Source organism: Lontra canadensis, unplaced genomic scaffold (assembly GCF_010015895.1).
Source record: "Lontra canadensis isolate GAN:19392208 unplaced genomic scaffold, GSC_riverotter_1.0 scaffold3, whole genome shotgun sequence".
In the NCBI taxonomy this organism is placed as follows: Eukaryota; Metazoa; Chordata; class Mammalia; order Carnivora; family Mustelidae; genus Lontra; species Lontra canadensis.
The window spans coordinates 22,289,436-22,311,662 of record NW_022630997.1 but is presented as its reverse complement, the minus strand read 5'-3'; the positions used below and the strand labels follow the sequence as shown (position 1 = coordinate 22,311,662).

At 38.3% G+C, this 22,227-nt stretch overlaps 1 protein-coding gene and 1 pseudogene across 1 annotated transcript in view; both read left to right on the top strand.

Annotated features, from left to right (window-relative positions):
* The first annotated feature begins 773 nt into the window (after positions 1-773).
* On the top strand, positions 774-1,585 carry LOC116858174 (annotated as a pseudogene).
* Positions 1,586-5,855: 4,270 nt separating this feature from the next.
* Positions 5,856-22,227, top strand: part of HELLS (helicase, lymphoid specific) — a 40,255-nt gene continuing 23,883 nt past the window's right edge. Inside the window, exons 1-7 of the mRNA XM_032835958.1 lie at positions 5,856-5,999; positions 6,424-6,542; positions 12,292-12,414; positions 15,412-15,468; positions 17,550-17,586; positions 17,672-17,736; positions 21,004-21,045. Of these exons, the coding sequence (XP_032691849.1) occupies positions 5,969-5,999; positions 6,424-6,542; positions 12,292-12,414; positions 15,412-15,468; positions 17,550-17,586; positions 17,672-17,736; positions 21,004-21,045 (474 nt within the window). The 5' untranslated portion in view covers positions 5,856-5,968. The remainder of the gene's footprint in view (positions 6,000-6,423; positions 6,543-12,291; positions 12,415-15,411; positions 15,469-17,549; positions 17,587-17,671; positions 17,737-21,003; positions 21,046-22,227) is intronic.

Here is a 22,227-nt window from a genome sequence, read left to right as displayed (position 1 = left end):
GTGATCCCTGGGTTTGGGTCTGCTTGGGATTCTTCCCCCTTTCCCTTCCCATCTGCTCCTCCCTCTGTTCTGCTCACATACCCCCTCTCTCTCAAATAAATACAATCTTAAAAAAAAAAAAAATTCAAGGACTGTCCCTTGCCCAGATAAACACAATAGGCAAAAATGTTTCCCTTTGTATCAAAAAAAGATGCCACAGAACCTTTCCTTGATGATATACCAGGACAGTATTACAATCAAACCCTGTGGTTTGATTCTACAAATAGTATCTTCAAACCAGTCAAGAAGATTAAAAATGACTCTGGCACTACCTTCTATAGCAGAGATGTTTGGCAAATCACCAAATGTTTTGGATGGTTCACAGGCCATCCTTGTACAACTTGGAATATCTTAACTGCTCCCCTGACTGGACTGGCCAATATTCCTACTGTATGTAGGTAGATCAAAAATCTGAACTCTTGGTCAGGTGGCAAAACTAAGTTTTATAGCTGCCAAAGCCAGATTGCAGGCCTTCTAGAGCAAGTATTTTGCAACCTGTTCTGTTCTAACAAACCGGCAGGAGTACATGGAAAGTAAAGATGTATGGATGCTAATGGTACTAATAACAAAGGTCATGGGGTGTCCCAGATCTAGAAGATTACAGATTCTGCTCTGACCTTGTCTGTGAACCGCACTGGCTTTTTTATCTCATGTGGCAGCAAAATTTATACGGGCTTCCCACTTAAATGGTCAGGACCATGTGGACTCACACCCGGCTCCTTTGTCACCAGGTAATCCATCTTAAATGCCAGCCAAATTGCAAACATGGGCTCCTCTTTTCATAAGACCATGCCACATAAACATACGAGGTAAGAAGTTATAGGAAACTCACTTGTGTATTGGCACTCCCAAATTCTTTTAAGCGTTGAGGACCTTATTCCCAAGTTTTGTCATTTATGTCTTGAAAAAGATGAGCTTAAATCTCTCCGTGGTAGAGAACAAGGGTTCAATACTACTATGCAGATTTTGACAATACTCCAATCAGAAGTTAATAGCTTAGCCTCTGCAGTACTCCAGAACTGATGTGCTCTGGACACACTGACCCTTAACAAGAAGGAGCTTGTGTAGTCATTGGTGAAAAATGCTGCTTCTGTGTAAATGAGACAGGACAAATAGTGTCTAACTTATGTCTATTAAAAGAGAATATTAATACTTTCATTTCAGCCTGATTCCTTTCTTTCCTTGCCAGTAGTGCATTTACAAACATGGTGAACATTCCTAAAACCTGCTGGACTTTCTGTAAGAAGTGTGGCAAACACCAAACCCACAAAGTAACATAGTACGAGAAGAACAAGGATTCTCTATATGTCCAGTGAAAGCAGCAGCATGACAAGGAGAGTGGATATGGTGGGCAGACTAAGCCAATTTTCTAGAAAAGAAGGCTAAAACTGCAAAGAAGGTTGTGTTGAAGCTTGAATAGTTTGAACTCAACTGCAAATCTAAGAGAATGCTGGCTAATAAGAGAGGCAAATATTTTGAACTGGCAGGAGATAGGCAGAGGAAAGTTCCATGTGGTACAGTTCTAAGCTCCATATTTTTATTATGAAAACTGTTTTATTATGAAATTGAATTTATTATGAAATTGAAATGAAATATGAAATATGAAAAAATCCTGTTTTGTTTTTTATAAGATTTTATTTATTAGTGTACATATGTGGATGCAGGGTGTTGGGGAAGGAGCAGAGGGGGAGGGAGAGGGACAAGCAGACTGCACTGTGTCAGATCATGACCTGAGCTGAAACAAAGAGTTAGATGTTTTAGCCGCCCAGGCGGCCCTGTAAACAATAAAATCTTGAGTTTATGTTCAAGAAAAGGGAGAGAAGGGGGTGCCTGCCTGGCTGGGTTGGTAAAGCAGGGGAATCTTGATCTCAGGGTCATGAGTTCAATCCCCATGTTGGGAGTAGAGATTACTTAAAATGGTTAAAGTGGCAAAGGTTATGTGGACTTTACCTCAAAAAAAAAATATATATATATATTTGTGGAATATAAATACTATTTGTGGAATTATATATATATATATATATATACATATACATATATATGTATATATGTGTGTGTGTGTATATATATATATATATTTTTTTTTTTTAAAGGAAGAGAAGATTAACACTTCCCATCAAATAAATGAAGCACTGCCATTTTATTGAACTGATGTATTCCCAGGATTGAGACTGGTTAAATGGGTTGTGGAGAAAAGTGCTTCAATTTGTTCTTTTCTGTTTGTTCATCTTCGTTCTATGGTTTTTTTCCTTCCCTTCCAGATGTCTTACTGCCCAGCTACTCACCTAATTCTTCTGTCCTTGGCCACTAGCTCAGCGTTTTGTTTTTTTTTTTAAGATTTTATTTATTTATTTGACAGAAATCACAAGTAGGCAGAGAAGCAGGCAGAGAGAGAGAGAGGAGGAGGAAGCAGGTTCTCCACTGAGCAGAGAGCCCGATGTGGGGTGAGGCTTAACTCACTGAGCCACCCAGATGCCCCTAGCTCAGCTTTTAATGTGTGCAACTTACAGAGAATTTTTTTTTTTTTTAAAGATTTTATTTATTTGTCAGAGAGAGAGGGAGAGAGAATGAGCACAGGCAGACAGAATGGCAGGCAGAGGCAGAGGGAGAAGCAGGCTCCCCGCCAAGCAAGAAGCCCGATGCGGGACTCGATCCCGGGACGCTGGGATCATGACCTGAGCCGAAGGCAGCTGCTCAACCAACTGAGCCACCCAGGCGTCCCCTTACAGAGAATTTTCAGACAAGTAGTTCAGAACAAATCTCCCCAGAATGCATGCAGATTATATTGAGCTAAAGACAATTAAGACCCGAAAGGGTCAAGAAAAGCTTTTTTAACCTTCCCCTCAATGCTTAAAAGAATTTACATAGACGGCCTGGTCCAGGAAGAGAGCTATCACCAGTAACAATTAACAGAGATTAGAGACTAGGTGTGGGAAACTGGGGGGAATTTGGGGAGCCTATTTGTTAGAATTCTCCCTATCCCCCTTTGTCTCTGCATGGCATGGCAAACATTTGTTTACGAAACATTTGCTCTTACCATCTTCCTGTGAATTCTTTTCCTTCCCTTCTTAGCTTAGAATGGCATATAAGCCTTAATTACCTGCCTGTGCTGAGCCTTTCGTTGACTCTATGGGACTCCTATATGTACATAAGTAATTAAATTTGTGTTTCTCCTGTTAATCTATTGTATGTCAATTTAATTAATAGATCAGACAAAAGAACCCAGTAAGGCAGGGGGAATTTTTTCTTCCCTACAGCTGTCTTCCCTTGGGCTAGCTGGCTGCTTGACATTTAATTTTTTTTCTTTTTTTTTTTTTTAAGATTTTGTTTATTTATTTGAGAGAGAGAGACAGTGAGAGAGAGCATGAGCGAGGAGAAGGTCAGAAGGAGAAGCAGACTCCCCATGGAGCTGGGAGCCTGATGCGGGACTCGAACCTGGGACTCCGGGATCATGACCTGAGCTGAAGGCAGTCGTCCAACCAACTGAGCCACCCAGGCGTCCTTGACATTTAATTTCTAGCTTAAATGTCCATCCTCAGATACCTGACTATCCAGTCTAAAGTAACTATCAGTTACTCTTACATCACTCTATTCTAATATTCTTGCAGGGTACTCTTCACACACCTCCTCCTACACATGCTTACTTACTTTAACTCCTGAAATGTTAAGATCCATATCAACAGGGAACTTGTCTGCCTTGTTTATTGCTGTACAGCTCCTAGAAATGTTTCTGGTACCCAGGAGACATTTAAATGTAGGCCCTTAAATAAAAGTTAGTGAACAAAACTTTGAACAGCCACTCTGAGGGAAGGCTGGCATAATGGCAAATGTGTCAGGAAATAAATGCACCAGTGTACTTGTATTAACAAGTGTGGGGCCAGATATTAGATGAGATGTATTTCCTTTGAAAATCAGATGAAATTGCCTTGAACTCCATCTCATGTGTTTAGACAAATCTTCCCTACTCTCTCTCTCTCAGGAATTAGAAGGGAAGTTGTCAGCTTTGAGCTGATCATTGAAGACTGTAAAGCAGATGCTACAAGTATATAGAATATAGTATATAGAAAAAAGAAACAAATATGGGAAAGATTTTGGGAGCTGGGCCAGGATTGAGTTCAAAAGAAGGAACAAGAAGATTGTCAATACATTAGGGGAAAACCCTGTGAAAAGCTGTGTTTCAGAAGTCAGGGGAACAAATTTTAGGGGATAGGTTGGGTAAGTAAAAATGTTAAGTGAGACTGATAGCTATTATTTTAGGTTAGAGGGAAGAAGGATTTAAGAACAATTATTAATCAAGATTATGTTTTATCTTAAGATAATACTGAAGTAGGAGTCAAAAGGCCTGGGTTTGGCTCCTGTTTTATCACAAAATGACCACAGACCTCTGGGCAAGTCAGTGTCACTGAGCACCAGTTTTTTTATCTACAATGTAGGAATAAAAATAATCTCAGAGTGTTATGAAGAATAGCACTCTTCAGAAGTGATTAGAAATAAATCTAATCTCAGAGTGTTATGAAGGTTGCTGAAGATGTTCATGATGGATGTATGTTGCAAGCTCTTAATTTTGTACAATTATTAAAGTTGTCCCAAGTCAGAAATGAAGGAAACAGATGGTAACATGGCAGGTATATCACAATTTCCAGAAGGGGAGCGAGCCAAGGAATTTATTGAAAGGGATTGCAGACAAGGGTGGAATTATAGGCCGAAGTAAAAAACCAGTAACAAAAGTCCAGTCTCTTCTTTCAGGTTCCCATTCTAGTTATTGGCCTATTCCTTTTTTTTTTTTTTTTAATTTTATTTATTTATTTGACAGAGAGATCACAAATAGGCAGAGAGGCAGGCAGAGAGGGGGAGAAGCAGGCTCTCCGCTGAGCAGAAAGCCCGATACAGGCCTCCATCACAGGACCCTGAGATCATTACCTGAGCCCAAGGCATTGGCTTAACCCACTGAGCCAACCAGGTGCCCAGTCAATTCCTTTTTTTTTTTTTTTTTTTAAAGATTCGGTTATTTTGAGAGAGAGCGCGCGCATGCCATTGCAGGTGAGCAGAAGAAGGGCAGCGGGGAGAATCTCATGCAGACACCCCCCACCCCTTGGAGTGGGGAGCCTGCCTAAGGGCTCATCCCATGACCCTCAGATCCTGGGGGAGCAAAAATCAAGTGATTCGCATAACCGACTGAACCACCCAAGCGCCCCCTGGTCTATTCCTGAATCCTCTTTTCTCCTGGCCACTCCGCTTGCTTTATCACTACAATCAGTTCTCCCTTATCCTTCCTTTCCTGAACTTTGCCATAATCTTACTTTCCTATTTTTCTCTCCCATCTCACCCACAACGGAGCTCTCTTCTGGGTCATTTCGGGGAGTTTTCACCCAAAATGGGCACTGTGCACCAAGGATGGTGAGTGAGATTGGCGGTATTTGTCTTTGACATTCTCACCTGAATAGTCATACATATTTTCTGTCTAAAGGATCATCGATTGACGGGATTTAATCATATCAGCCAATTTGTGAAGGTGCCTTGCAGATAAGAGCGCTCCTAAAGTGTAATTCTGAACCATCATCCAATACGTGAGAAAACTGGACTCTCCACAGTGGGCAGACTCACTCGTCCAGTGTTACAGACCTAGTTAAAAGCTAGCGGCAGAACCCAGTTTTCCCAAGATAGACCTCTTGGTAATCGCTCACGGTCCGTCAGGTGGGGGTCTCATGAAAACTAAATTGCGCCAAATCTCGCGCCTCCGGGATTCCGGGGGCGGGGCGGAGAGCAGAAAGTATCGCGAGATGACGACGTTTTCCCGCGAAGTAGAAGCGCGCGTTTTTCCTTGGCCGGGGAATTGAGGAGGCTGAGCAGGCAGCGTCTGTGAGACTTCGGCGCGCGGCGTTGCAGACCCTGAGAGCCGAGGATCGGGTTCCGGAGTGTGTGTCCAGCCATGCCGGCGCAGCGGCCCGCGAGAAGCGATGGTGAGTGCGGAGACCCTTCCTCCGGGCGCCCGCGGCGGCGTCCGGGCCGGGGGCGGGGGGGAGGGGGGCAGCATGGAGGCTACAGCCGAGATTGGTGGGTAGAGCTGACTCCAGGCAGAGACTGAGGAAGGGAGGGCAAGAAGCTGTGGAAGGTGAGTGGAGGGTCCCAGATGCGCATATGTGCGCGGTGTAGGAGACTTTACACAGCGGGGCCGCATTTTCGCGAGCATCCCTACTGGTCAACTGGGGTCCTGGCCACTTGTTGACACTGTGGAGACCCAGGATGTTTTCAGAGGACTGATGCTGGCGTCCCGTGGGTCTTCAGCTTCTGCCTCAAATGCTTCCGGGAAGGATTATTGAATGTGGGAGTTGAGTAACCGGTAATTTTTTAAAACTGCAATTTAAAAACTTTATCTCCTCTTAGGGTCCCCGACTCCAGAAGTGGTTGAACCGGAGCCTGCCGTGATTACTCAAGCCATGCTGGAGGAGGAAGAACAGCTAGAGGCTGCTGGACTTGAAAGGGAGCGGAAGATGATCGAAAAGGTAATTTAGGAATCAAGTTCATCGTCGATTGAGCCAGCAGTGACCTTCCTCGGCGGTTTGGTCTCCCGTCTGCTTTTTTCATGATCTTAAAAACAGGCTGTTACTTATCTATTAGTATGTTTACTCAGTGCTATCTTTGAGACACCTTTGCTCGTGCTTTCAGTGATGCTTCTGTGATTTGTAGTCTTGGTCGGAAAACGTTTCAAGTTGCTTCTTTAGCTCGATTAATTCTTCCAAAATTGGTAGTGAATTTCTTAGGTATTTAGTGCTATTGACCACCTAAGTGATAAACTTACTGTTTTCCTTTTGGTTTCTTGGACTAGTGCTAAGTAAGATTGTTTAGATAAAAATGGGGTGTACATTTTCTGTGATAAGTGGTTTTCTTTTACAGAGTATATATTTTGCAGATCACCGAAGCAGTTTTTAACCACTTGAAATTTCAGTTCTTAAGTGTATTTCACTCCCAGTAATAAAGCCCCACCTTGCTGCTTCATCACCCCCTGTTCAAAAAAAGGAGTGATAGCCACCCCCACTTACATTCCGCCTCCTAAATTATTTTCTTGTAGTAATTTATTTAGCACTCCCGGTATTGTGATGCTGTAGGTACTTTTGATATCTCTGCATTTACATATGAGGAAGCTGGGGCAGTTGGGTGGGGTCACACACCAGTGAACTTGAATTTGAACTCTGGCTGTCTTAAGCGTTCTTATCCTTAACCCTATACCTTAGGAAGTATACTTTAATATTTAATTAACTCCGTGCAGAATTACTTAATTTGGAAAATACTGCATCTCAAAGGCAATTAATGAATCAATTGGTTCCCTGCTAACTTTTAACACCTCCTGAACACTGTTATGAATGTTGTACATGTATTTACTAATTGGCTCCTTAACTAGACTACAAAGTAGATACTGCTGTTCATTATAACTATTAAATTTACTAGCTTAATTACTAGTATAAACTATTATTTTTATTAAAGCATTCTGTGAAGTAGGTTCTGTTTTCACTTCATTTTACAGATGAGAAAACTGAGGCATGTAGAGAACGTGCCCGGAGCAGAGAGTTCCACAGCTTTAATAGAGCCAAGATTGTAATGTAGGCCATGTCATTCCAGAATTCACACTTTCTAACCACCATGCTGTACTTTCACTCCAGTAATACTAGTTTTGTTATTATTTGTCAACCATAGTTAACCATAACCAGTTACAGTAATGTTAAGAAATTTTAATAGAAAAACAAATTTTAATAGAGTTGGGAAGTCGACCATGAATCACCTTTTACCTTTCCTCACTGTGTAAATTTTTGTAGTACTATCTAGTACTAAGTAGTATATCATTATTTATCATTTTGCTTACTGAGAGGACGTCACTTACTGTTTCGTTTTTGTTGGCTGTTCACCTGTCAAATAGGCAATCAGTAAATTGTTTATTGAATTTCAAACTATGGAAAAAGAATACTTTATTATTATACAGCATATATAAGATTATGTAAATAAAATAAAGGTACTTACTAGCCATGTAACCAGAGGATAATTACAAAGGGTGAATCCTGGGGCAAGTGTCTAGAACTGAATCAACTGCAGAGGTTGTAAGAATGGTAAAGTCTTCATTTTGAGTAGTATATCTTCAGTTTTGTGACTCATGAAGATTGTTGGGAAAGAAAGTACTATTTGAAGAAACAGTATGAGGTACAATGAGAAGACATTTCCAGAATGCATTAATTCAAGGGATGAAACATTTTTACATTTTTCTTTTAAAAGATTTTATTTTTAAGTAATCTATACACCTAACATGGGGCTCAGACTTACAACCCTGAGATCGAGTCACATGTTCCACTGATTAAGTCAGCCACATGCCCCCATTTCCACATTTTGGAAAGATCTCTCAAAATTTATAGTACCATAAGTATTTGCTGATTAAACAAGGAATCAAAATGACTTATACTTTAAGCGAAATATTTAAGCTTTTGAACAAACATTTTACATCAGTCCAAAAATTTTTTGGAATTGTTATTGTTGAGGGATAGGTATGGTAAAGCTAGCTTTTCTTTAGCAGTTATTCATCATAGAACTTTAAATAGCAATTTCTTTTTTTTTTTTTTTTTAAGATTTTATTTATTTTTTTGACAGAAAGAAATCACAAGTTGGCAAAGAGGCAGAGGTGGGAGTAGGGAGCCCAGAGGCGAGGCTCGATCCCAGGACCCTGAGATCATGACCTGAGCGGAAGGCAGAGGCTTAACCCACTGAGCCACCCAGGTGCCCCTAAAATAGCAATTTCTAATCCATTTTCAATCCCTCCATGAATAAATTGTATAACTCTCTTCAGTTCTTACACTAAAACCAGTGTGTGCTTTGCCAAAAAGCTAGTAGTATTATGGTCTATTATTATTATATTGCCTTTTTATTTATAGTATTGAAAGAATTTGATTAATTTTTGCACTTTTAACTTATAAGTTGTTCCTTACTTGACGATTAGGAAAATTCCAAGAATTAGTCTCTCCTTGCTTGCTTGTCTTTGGAGACCAAAAAATTGGCAGTACAAAAATAAAGATTCCTTTCTTTTGGGAGAAAACGTATTTATGGGCATATATTTAGAAGTACTTAAGAGGAGCTTGCTTAAGATTCTTAATGAGGAGCATTAACTTTGCTTTAGGAGATTGTAAAGTTTGTAAAGAGTAGAGAATGGCTTTTACATTGATTTGCTAGTTATTTTCTTTGGCTTTTCACCTGTATTTCCTTTTGAAAGAAGTCATTGTTAGTCCAGAAGAGGTGAAGAATGGCATTAATGTGTATATCGTGGGGGAGGGGAAAGGTAAAAAGTTATGGTAAGTGTTAGATAAAAGGAAGGTAGTTCAGATTGTGGAGAGTGAAGTGTAACTCCACCCCCACTCCCAAATCTGGTGTTGGTGTTCGGAGAGATAATGACGTAGACTGTGGGAATTTATGCTGTTGGTGTCCATTGGCATACTCTTCAACTCTAGTTAAAAGATAATTCCTGCCAGGCGCTCAGTGCTTTCCACAGAGCTACAGTTTACCTTAATATAACAGATAAAATTGTTAAGAAACAGTAATGGTAGATAAGGCTTATTACCAGATTATTTTGAAATACGTAAGGTTGGGGACGCCTGGGTGGCTCAGTTGGTTGGACGACTGCCTTCGGCTCAGGTCATGATCCTGGAGTCCCGGGATCGAGTCCCGCATCGGGCTCCCAGCTCCACGGGGAGTCTGCTTCTCTCTCTGACCTTCTCCTTGCTCATACTTTCTCTCACTGTCTCTCTCTCAAATAAATAAATAAAATCTTAAAAAAAAAAAAAAAAAAAAAAGAAATACGGAAGGTTGGTGTTGAAGGTTAATAATTGATTTAGTTTCCTAATTATATTATTTACAGATTAGTGTAACATATTTAATCTTTAATTACTTAAAATGTGTGCTAAATTATTCTGAACAGGATTTAAGGTAGCATATATATCTAAATTAATATCTAAATTAAGCCCAGAATATTTTAATTAAAGTTTAAACAAATTTTAAAAGTTCAGGATTTTTTTCAGGGGCACCTGGCTGGCTCAGTTGGTGGAGCATGCGACTCTTGATCCCAGGTTTGTGAGTTTGAGCCCCATGTTGGGTATAGACTACTTAAAATATTTACCAAAAAAATCTTTTTTTCAAATTCTAAGTAATTTAATCTTTCAGTTTATAATATCTATTTCATTCATTGACTATTGTAATCCAGTAACATCGGTAATAGTAAAAGAAACACTGTTCTAAAAGAACTGAAAATAGTTTTGTAAGATGTCAACAGAGATTATCTGCATGGACAGAATTGTTTTTTGTTTGTTTGTTTGTTTGTTTTTAAGGATTTTATTCATTTATTTGACAGAGACCACTAGTAGGCAGAGAGGCAAGCAGAGAGAGAAAAGGAAGCAGGCTTCCCGTTGAGCAGAGAGGCAGACAGGGGACAGGGGACTCGGACAGGGGACTCGACCGTAGGACCCTGGGATCACGACCCAGAGGCTTCAACCCACTGAGCCACCCAGGCGCCCGATAGAATTGTTTTATGGGTGTTTTTTAAATATATAATTTTTTTTAAAGATTTTATTTATTATTTGGACAGACAGATCACAAGTAGGCAGAGAGGCCGGCAGAGAGAGAGGGGGAAGCAGGCTCCCTGCGGAGCAGAGAGCCGGACGCGGGGCTCCATCCCAGGACACTGGGATCATGAACTGAGCCGAAGGCAAAAGCCTTAACTCACTGAACCACCCAGGTGCCCCTAAATATATAATTTCTCTAAAATGTGTATTTATTTTCATTTTATTTATCCTTACACATTTTATTGTCATTGCTTTTGTAATAGAAAAATTTATTTTGAAAGAAAAGCTGGAGAGATGATAGAACATCTAGGAAAAACAATGGTCTCTGAAGTACAAGATCAGCCTCTGCATGTATGCATACATGCGTGTGTGAACCCTCATGCACATACAAACTTTGTCTCAGGAGTAGAATTGCTGGTTGGTAAGGTTTGCATATATTTAGCTTTGATAGATGAATTCACCTGGATTCACTTCAGCGCACTTAGTGTGTTGTAGGTTTTTTTTTGTTTTTTGTTTTTAAATTCAGATTATATTGAGTTGACATATTATGAACTGGATCTTGCCTGTTTAGGTAAATAAAGTTCTTTTGGAACATAGCCTTGCCCATTTGTTTATATATTGTTTTACTGCTCTTGTCCAAAAAGGCAGAATTGAGTATTTATAAGCCATATGCTCAGATATTTAAATATTTACCCAATCGCCCTTTACAGAAAGAAGTTGTGGACCACTGAACTATACTATTTATTTGTTGCTTTTATGTTTTTCATCATGTGCCCTCTGGTATTTTTAAAAAATATTTTACTTTATCATTGTGAACTGAGGGAAGATTCCTCCTCAGCCACTAGCCTACTGTAGATTTAGAAATCACTTAATAAATGGTGTGTTAAAGTAATAGAGAAAGCAGGTTTGTAATTTGAAGATGTACAGAAGAGGAAGATTGAACTAATAGTAGGAATTAAACAAGCCTAAAAACAAGGGCAAAACTGGGGACACAACGCTGAGGAGGAAGAAGCTTCTAATAATCATAAGTACATTTAGCATGTTGAAATATTTTGACAGCGCGGTTTTTGTTTTGTTTTTTGTTTTCTGAAGCAATCTCTAGGCACAACTGGGGCCCGAACTCATCCCCTGAGATCAAGAGTCGGCATGCTCTACCGACTGATCCAGCCAGGCTTCTGGACAATACAGTTTTAAAATTCTAAAAACAGTTGTTCTACTTCCTAGCCAATTAAATTATTTATTAATTCTAATGCTCTTTCAAATAAAACTGTATGTAAAAATTTTCTGAAATCATTTGATTGTTCAAAAAGCTTAAATCTACTTGAAGTATTTAGTTTATAATGTTAATTTTATAACTTTCAAAAATTGATGGATGCCAGTAAAGATGTCCAGTGTCTGAAATTTCAGTATTTTGGTATCTAAGCTGCATCATATCAAATGGCATGTTGAACCCCGGAATCCTATTTTTTAAGCTATTTGTCCTGGTTTTGGGTTAAAATAAACCATTGTTAGTAAAGTTAATATTAGAAAAACATTTTTCCCCATTAATTACAGGAAATATAGCAAAGAGCATTTATTTTGCCTTTTTTTTTTTTTTTAACGTCTTGTGCAAAACATACATGTCAGAAAACTTAACAGTCATGGAAATTTTCTTTTTGGATAGGCTCGCATGTCTTGGGATAGAGAGTCTGTGGATATTCGGTACCGTAGACTTCAACATTTACTTGAGAAAAGCAATATCTACTCCAAATTTTTATTGACTAAAATGGAACAGCAACAACTAGAGGTATGTGTATGTAATTGATTAGAACTAGTAGCTTACATTTTTAAAAAATCACTTTATTGAGATAAAAATCACATGCAGTAAGCTGTACACATTTTAAGTTTACTGTTTGATGAGTTTTGACCAGTGTATAGATCTGTGTAACCACCAGCACAGTCAAGATGAGGAGCATTTCCGTTACCCCAAGAACTTTTCTTGTCTCAGTGATTCCCATGCCTGGCCTCCAAGACCTCTGATTTCTGTTTTCTGTCACAATAGATTGGTATTGCTTTTTCTAGAATATACAAATGGAACATGCATTAAACACTTTATTGTGTCTTGCCTCTTTAGCTCAGCATATTGTGATTCACGTGTGTTTATTCAGTAGGCCGTTCTCTTTATTCCTGAGAAGGATTCCACTGTATGAATATACTTCTGTTTATTTGTCTGATTTTTATCCTGTCTAGTGATAGTTTTTGGATGCTGGAAATTGTGGACTTTATGTTGCTTAGTCTTTTTTTTTTTAATTGATTTATTGAGATATAATTGATACATACAAAACACATGTATATAATGTACAGTTTTATATGTTTTCACATGTATACACCCATGAATTCACCACAATCAAGGTAATCAACATAGCCATCAACTCAAAAAATTATTCCCCCCCTTCTTTTTTAATTAAAGTAAAATTGACATAACGTACTAGTTTCAGGTTATGATTCAGTATTTGTGTATGTTGTGAAATGATCACCACAGTAAGTCTCGTTAACATCTTTCACCATACCTAGTTAATAATTTTTTTCTTATGATAAGAAATTTTAACTTTTACTCTTAGCATCTTTTAAATATGCAATAGAGTATTACCAACTATAGTCACCAGGCTGTATAATGCATAGCCCTGACTGACTATAACTGGATATTTGTACCTTTTAACCTGTCACTCATTACACCACCACCAATCATCAGTCTTTTCTCTATATTTATGAGCTTGGGGTGTTTTGTTTTTTTAAGATTCCACAAATTAGATTATGTGGTATTTATCTTTCTGACTCATTTCACTTAGTATAATGCCCACAAGGTCCATTCATGTTTCAAATTGCAAGGTTCTCTTCTTTTATATGACTGAATTCCTGCCCCTTTTTAAATTTTCTCCCATCCTTCACTTCCTGTCTTCCTCATCAAATAGTCATTGATCTGCTTTCCATTAAAATAGATTCATTTGCATTTTCTTTTGATGATATATTTTTTAGCTTTTGTATTTCTGAAAAAGTCTTCATTTGCTTTTGTTTTTGGAAGTATTTTTATTGAGTGAAGAATTTATTTTTCTTCAGTGCTTCCTTTTTCCTGCCCAGGTGATCCCCTGTGTTTCACTGCTTTCTGTGAGGTTTCACTGTTTTCTAGTTTACATTGATTGTGACAAAACCAAAATATTTTTTTTCTTTTTTTTAAGATTTTACTTAATTTGAAAGTGAGGGGGAAGGAGAAGGGAGATGCAGGGGGAGAGGGAGAATTAGCCTCCCTGCTCAGCAGGGTTGGACATGGGACTCTACCCCAGGATCACGACCTGAGCCAAAGGCAGGTGCTGAACCAGCTGAACCACCCAGGTGCTCCAACAAGCCTTAAGTCTTAATGGTGGTCCACAAGACAATAAGCAGTCTTAACTGTCTCCTTCAACCCTCTTACTTCTCTAGACTTCATTCTAGAAAAGTGTGTTTCTACCTTTGGGCCTTTGCACTAGCAGTTTTGTACTTGGAACCATCTTCTTGTAGATCTCTGCATAGCTTACTTCATCACCTTTAAGCCTGGCGTAAACGTTTTCCTGATGAAGCCTGCCCTAACAATCTTAAGTGAAATTGCTGTCTGACACCTTTTCTGTCTGCACGCTCCTGACCCCCTTTACCTTTCTGTTCTTCCCATTGTACTTATATAATTTATTTGTTGCCCACTAGAACCTATGAAGATTTAAAAGCTTGTGCAAATTTCAAGGCTACAGTCATCCCCTGTGTCCCCATCATTCACAGTTCAGTTATCAATCAAGATTTTGCTTTTGCTAAGTATTTTTTCCTTTTCTCATGAACTTTTGTATGGTAAAATGAAATACAAATAGAAGAGAGTAAAATAATCCACACTTAATGAGGAGTTATAATATATGTATCTTTTTTTTTTTTAAGATTTTATTATTTATTTGACAGAGTTTGCACAAGCAGGGAGGAAGGGGAGAGGGAGAAGCAGACTCCCCCTGAGCAGGGAGTGCAATGTGGGACTTGATCCCAGGACCCTGGGATCGTGACCTGAGCCAAAGGCAGACACTTAACTAATTGAGCCACCCAGGCACCCAAGGCATACATCTTTCAACCACCTTTTGGAAATGGTTTGAATCCTTTTTTGTCTGTCTTTTAAAGCTTTGTTAGGGTGCATATGGAACAGCTTTTAGTCTGATAGTAACTTGCCTTGTCACTTTGCCTGATGGGTACGAACTGTTCCTGATCGATCCCCTGTAAGCACAAGGGATTACTTTACTTGCTATTTTCTAGTTGCCTTGGTTTTACACTCATGTCACTGATAGTTCTCAACCTGAAATTTCAACTACGTACCTTGAGGGATTTCTTTGTGTACCTGACCCTGAGTATGCTAGCTGCTCTTAAGTTTTGTCCTCTTGTCTCTTCAACTCAGGGAGGCTGTTGAGCTGTTAAGATTCTTCCTCCACTATTTGTACTTGAGAATTGCCTTCAGGCAGTAAACTGCACAATCAAGATTTGTCTCATTTGTTTCCCTTTTTCAGTGTTCACTCTCCTTTGCTGCATATTGTCTGAAAATCACTGTTTAATATACATATATGGATTTCAGTTGTGTAAGGCAGGAAGGTCTGTTCCCTGTTGCTCTTTAAAGGTTTGAAGTCGAAGTTCTCCCTTGTTTTTAAATCTTTCTACAGCTCTTCGTTGTGTACTTGTTGCTTGAGCTGTGTGTTTTATACTTTGCATTTTCCACTTGTGGCACTAAGAAAAAAGTATCTTACAGGAACAGAAGAAGAAAGAGAAATTGGAGAGAAAAAAGGAATCCCTAAAGGTTACTAAGGTAATATATAGTAAGCTAGAAAGTCCTTTATGTTACCTTAAATATTGAGGAAATTCCTCTGTAGTCTTAACTTTATAGATCATCTACTTAATTTTAACCTTCTTTATCTGAAAACCTATCTTTGTTATAAGCTGCATAGGAACATATAAAATCTGTTTTCTCAATATTCTTAGATATGGAAGGAAAGCTAAAGTATAACCCTTTCAGTTTCTTATTCTGTTTTTCTTTTCTTTTTTTTTTTTTTTTAAGATTTTATTTATTTATTTGACACAGAGAGAGATCAGAAGTAGGCAGAGAGGCAGGCAGAAAGAGAGGAGGAAGCAGGCTCCCTGCTGAGCAGAGAGCCCGATGCGGGGCTCTATCCCGGGACCCTGAGATCATGACCTGAGCCGAAGGCAGCGGTTTAACCCACTGAGCCACCCAGGCGCCCCTTATTCTGTTTTTCTTAATTTCAAAATTTCACTCTTCTAAGTGGCCAGTTCTTTTGGTGCTCATAGTGATTTTTCTTTCCCCTTAATGCCTCCATCCTCATCATGTCAGCATGGATCCATAATAATTTAAATTTGTATCGTGCATAGCTGCAGCAGTGAAACCAGAATTGGAGCAAATTTATTCTATCCACTAATAACATTTCAGATAATAGAGCATTCATTTAGGGATAGCTTGAATTTTAGATGTGATCTTTTGGGGTAAATTTGTTTTAACATGAGGCTGTTTAAGGCCATATTGTTGGAATTTGTATAAAGAACAGTTGTACTAGTGAAAAGAGAGAGCAACATTTAGAGTACTTACTGTGTGTCATATATTCTAAGCTTTACATTTATTTTTTATTTTTTATTATTATTGTTTTAGATTTTTTTTCTTTCTTATTTGACAGAGAGAGAGATCACAAGTAGTCAGAGAGAGGGGGAAGCAGGCTCCCTGCTGAGCAGAGAGCCAGATGCAGGGCCCTGAGACCATGACCTGAACCGAAGCCAGAGGCGTAACCCTCTGAGCCACTCAGGCACCTCTTATTTTGGGTTTTTGAAGAATATAAACTTAAAAGATAATTTTACTTGTTTAATCATTTACTCCCTACTCTTCAACCTGTAGGTTTAATCTGTTGTTCACTTTTGCCCAGCTAACTTTTTATGTCAGGGTTTTGTCCCTGTGCGGCACCCCCGCCGCCGCCGCTATATTCAAAAGGTGCCAACCATTAAATTCTGCCTGTTCCATCTCACCAGTCCCTTTTGGTAATTTTATATTTTTAATCCTCTAACTTTTTTCTAAAGATTTTATTTATTTATTTGACAGAGACACAGCGAGAGCAAGCAGGGGAAATGGGAGAGGGAGAAGCAGGCTTACTGCAGAGCAGGGAGCCTGATTTGGGCCTCGATCCCAACCTGAACCAAAGGCAGATGCTTAATGACTGAGCCACCCAGGCACCCCTAAAATTTACCTTCTTGAGGCACCTCGCTGAATCATTCGTTTGGTAGAGCACATGACTCTTGATCTCAGGTTGTGAGTTTGAGCCCCATGTGTGGGGTGGGGTTTATGTAAGAAATTTAAAAATTTACTTTTGTTATTTTGATTTCTTAAATATATTTTCTCCTTATTCTTGATCTTCCTTTCCACCTCTTATTTTGAAACTTTTTTTTGAACATCTCTTCCTTTCCTGTATTTCCCCTCACTAATATTTTTAAATCATTATTCTCTTTTATTTCTGCTTTCAGTTATATTTAACTTAAAAATTGTACTGAAAATGAGTTGTCCTTCCATATCATACCCACTGAATATCTTTAGCATAAACCTGCAGTTACAGAAAATGTACATGGCAAAATAAAAATGCCTTCTGTGTTTAATTTGGAAATATATCAAATGGGAAAAAAAATGAGGAAAGTAGAGTCATCAAGAAAAAGGAATACAGTTATAAGCAAGTTCTGGTGGGGAAAGGTAGAAAGAGGTTACATGTTGGTAGGAGTAATAGAGTTGTGGATGTGACTCAAATGCAAGGACATTGAGCATTTATTTACTTAGTGTCTTTTAATATGTAATAGCATAAAGTCCCTAAAAAAATAATATCCTAAATTCTTGTTTTGTAGAGTAAAAATTCCATTGATGCAAGTGAGGAGAATCCAGGTAAACTTCCTTATTCTACTTTTGAAGGATATGTTTATATTTTCACTTTTATTGCTATCAAAAATAAAATAATTTTTTTTAATAGTCATGAGAAAGAAGAGAGGAAGAGAAGATGAATCCTACAATATTTCAGAGGTCATGACAAAAGAGGTAAAAATAAAGTGGGGAGGGCCCATAAGATTCACTGTTGAGTAGAACTTGTTGTGGATTTCAAACCACATTTAAAGCTGTATGGATTGCTGTTACTTATTTGGCTTTTCAGGCTGTGAAGGGACTATTTTGGGGAAGAAAATGGCACCGTCTTCCTGTTTGCTAAGGGAATGTGAGCTTCGCCTGTTTAGAAATTATTATAATAAAAAGTCACTATTATCAGATATTTCTCATAACTTCAAGATCTTATCTTCAGAACTTTGTTCTTGTTCCTTGTTGAGGACCTTTAGGGAACTGAAATCATATAGTCATTTTTATTTTATTTTTTATTTTTTAAAGATTTTATTTATTTGAGAGAGAGTGTGAGAGCACAAGCTTGAGGGAGGGGCAGACTGCCCGCTGAGCAGGGAAGGGAGCCTGATTCGGGTCTATCCCAGGACCCTGGGATTATAACCTGAACTAAAGGCAGATACCTAACTGACTGAGCGACCTAGGCACTGCCCACCCCCCATATAGTACCTTTTAAAACCAGATCCTTTTTTATCTTCTTGTCACATGTTACTTCATAAAATAGAAATTAAAAAGCATATTTAATTATAACAAACCTTAAATATCCCTTAGGCATATTTTAATGTTACATTCTTACATTTAAAAAAAAAATTCTAACTTTGTTATTTACTGTATTTTTCTGTAACCTGAGATTCAAACTCTTGAGATCTTCATAAAGTATAAAATACAAAATTTCACATACTTGTGTTTATGGATGCACTCTAATATTTTCCTTCTTTTTTTTCTTTCATTTAAAAATAATGGTGAAGGGGCGCCTGGGTGGCTCAGTGGGTTAAGCCTCTGCCTTCGGCTCAGGTCATGATCCCAGAGTCCTGGGATCGAGCCCCGCATCAGGCTCTCTGCTCAGCAAGGAGCCTGCTTCCTTTCCTCTCTCTGCCTGCCTCTCTGCCTACTTGTGATCTCTGTCAAATAAATAATAGTTTTTCAAATTGTAGGCTATGTTCATAATCAATCAAATGGGTCTTCACCATTATTTTTACTTTTTTTTTTTAAGATTTTATTTATTTAAGTATTACTTAGACTTATTGAAATTCAGGCAGTTACACATTTATCAAATGTTGGTAGCATATCAGGTGTGGGCAAACTTTGTCTTACATGTATAAGATCAATTGGTCAAGCTTAGTAGATACGGTCTTTGCCTTAGCTTTCATCCTGTGAGAAATGAGTAGTCAATTATAATTGGGCTCTTTTGAGCTTATAAACGGACTCTAAACTGAGGCACTAAGTTCATAAAATTTTCATCTAGAAGGTGACATCTGAGTTGTAACTTGAAGCATAAAATTAAAATCATTTAAAGGTTGGGGAGAGTCAATAGGGAAATAGTAAGATATAGAGAAGGTAGTGAAGAGTGTTCTAGGAAGAGTGAATAACCTTTGGCAGAATAACCTTTGACAGACATCCAGAGGTAGGAGAGAGCCTTGCAATTTCAAAAACTTAAAAATACATATTTGTTACCAGTTTGTATATAAATGAAAAGGAGGTAAGGAGGGTCAGGAGTTTAGTTACAAGGTTTAATTTTTAACAGTGCTTCATAGATAATGCTAGGTTTGTTTTGGCTGATTCACACATTGTTTTTCAAGAAGGTTCAGCTTAGTCATTGTATTTATTTATTTTTACTTAGTTTAAAAGACAGCTCTGTTCCCTATATCCCTTCAGCCTTAGGGTATGAATATCTAAACTTAAATAATACTTTGCATACACATGTGACAACCCATGTAAGCATGTATATATATTTTTGTCAGCCACTCATGTGTCCCATCATCCTACATATCTTAAATTTAAGATACATTTGAAGTTTCTTGAAAGTATCTACCATTTCATCCCCTTTGTCCTCTGCACATGCTATTCTCTGCTTGAAACATACCCTAACTTAAATCTTTAATGATTATGTCCTGATGATAACTTTTTCAGATAATTTGATATAATACTGTCCTAACTCATCAAGTGGCATTCAGGTATTGCTCGTCTTCATAACTTTAGCATCTGTTTTTCTTTCTTTCTTTTTTTTTTTTTTTAAGATTTTATTTATTTATTTGACAGAGAGAGACAGAGATCACAAGTAGCAGAGAGGTAGAGAGAGGGAGGGGGAAGCAGGCTCCCTGCTGAGCAGAGAGCCCAATGTGGGGCTCCATCCCAGGACTCTGGGATCATGACCGGAATCTAAGGCAGATGCTTAACCGACTGAGCCACCCAGGCGCCCCGGGTTTTTCTCTTTTTAAAGATTTTATTTATTTATTTGACAGATCACAAGTAGGCAGAGAGGCAGGTAGAGAGAGAGAGAGGAGGAACCAGGCTCCCCGCTGAGCAGAGAGCCCGATGCAGGGCTCTATCCCAGGAACCTGAGATCACGACCTGAGCTGAAGGCAGAGGATTTAACCCACTGAGCCACCTGGGTGCCCCCATACCCTTAGCATCTAGTAGGTACTTCAAAATCAGAACACTTCTATTCTGTATTTTTAATTTATTTGTCTTTGCCTCTTGCTCAAAATTACAAACTCAGATGTCTATCCACAGAGGCCTAAAGTGGGATAGAGTTGGGACTATAATACATTTGGAAGTGAATCCTGAAATACCAGGAGTAGCCACAACTTAGACTGTAGAGCAGGGTTTGGAAAACCTTTTCTGTACAGTGTCAGATAGTTGTTGGCTTTGAATAGTTGAGTGGGTAACTACTCAACACTGAACTTGGCCTTTTGTAGCCTGAGAGCAGTCATAAGCAGTCATAAACTAAGCAAATATGCTCGCTCAACTTTGTTCTGATTAAACTTTATTTACGAAAACAGGTTGCCAGCTGGAGTTGGTCTACATGCTATATTTGCCATTCCCTATACTAGAGGATTATTGTCATATGTGAATTCGGATTTAAGTCTCTTCAGTAAGCTTTGGCTTAAAAAAGAAACAAAACAAAAATCCCGGAAATTTTAGGAGCAAAGAACCCAATTTTTAAGTATTGTTAACTAATGCAGAGTTTTATAAGACTGTAACCTTAATTTTGATTGAGGTCCACCAGTTTTGAGTCCTGTATTTTAATTACCTTGAGAGCTTATCCCCATTTCCCTGGCATGAAGATATAACAGAATAGAATATTCTATAGAATATTAGAATAGAATATAACAGAACAGAATAAATGCTTGTTGAGTAAATAAATGAATGAACTCCATATATTGTTACTTTATTTCTGTTTTCTCAATGTTCTAGGAAATTTTGTCTGTGGCTAAAAAAAATAAAAAGGAGAATGAGGTAAGAGATTTATGAGAAATTAAATATAGGAGCCTTATCTGTTTCTCTGATCATTAATTCCTTTAATCTCCAGTGTACATTTTTTTCTCACTAGCTATTCTATTTCTTAACCTTAAAAAAAAAATTACTTCTCTCTTATCCTATTGTGCTGCTTACTTACGTAATCAACTTAAGGTGTTCTATCGCGTGGTCCTTAATGTGTAAATATTAGTTTATGGGTCCTAGGGAGTTTAGCGGTAATGCGAGTGCCTATAACAAAATGCATTCCACGTGTACATATTCCACAGCTTGTGGAAGCTCTAAGAGGTGCCTTAATCTTGTTTCTGACATGAAATATTGTGTTTGGATCTGTTTGGGAAGACTTCTTACCCCATCCCCATTTTATGCGAGAGATTCCTTGTTATCTGAGTATTGACTGTCCATGTCCCTTCAAGTACAAGATTTCTTAGGGAAGCAGAAACAGTTGTAATATGAAAATGCTTACCAAGGGCTATAAAAATTAACTTACCTGTCAAAGATTAATAGGCTTTTGGGAAAATTGATGACATTATAAAATGGGAGCTATTCTTTTTGCCCATCATAATTTTGACCAAAATTTGTATCTTATATAAGTGCACTAATTTTTATTCTTTGTTCAGTATAAGGATTAGTTTATGATACAGTTAAAACTCAACAATATTAAATAGAAATAAGATTAAGCATTTTTTTAATAATATATAGTTGCTTATTTATTTAATTAAAAAATTCGATTTAAGAGCATGCCCATGAGCAGCACGGGAGGGGCATGGCAGGGGGAAGGGGCAGACTGGGAAACAGGCTCCCCGCTGAGCAGGTGGGGCAGGGCTTATTCCCAGGACCCTGGGATCATGACCTAAGCTGAAGGCAGACTGCTAACCTACTGAGTCACCCAGGGGCCCCTTTAGTTATATTTTCAAAGATAAAGCTTCAGTCTAATTTCCCATGACTTATTATGGAATTTTGACCATTTTATAGTATGCAGTAAGTAAATGTGTACCATGCTTATGTTAATTCTGATGAATTTTGATAAATGTATGCATTCGTGTAATTACCACCCAAATCAGGATCCTAGAACCTTTTCATATGATAGAAGGATCCCTTGTATCCCTTGCTATTCATTTCTCCCACCACCAAACCTGGAGGCAACGACTTTTTGACTTTGTC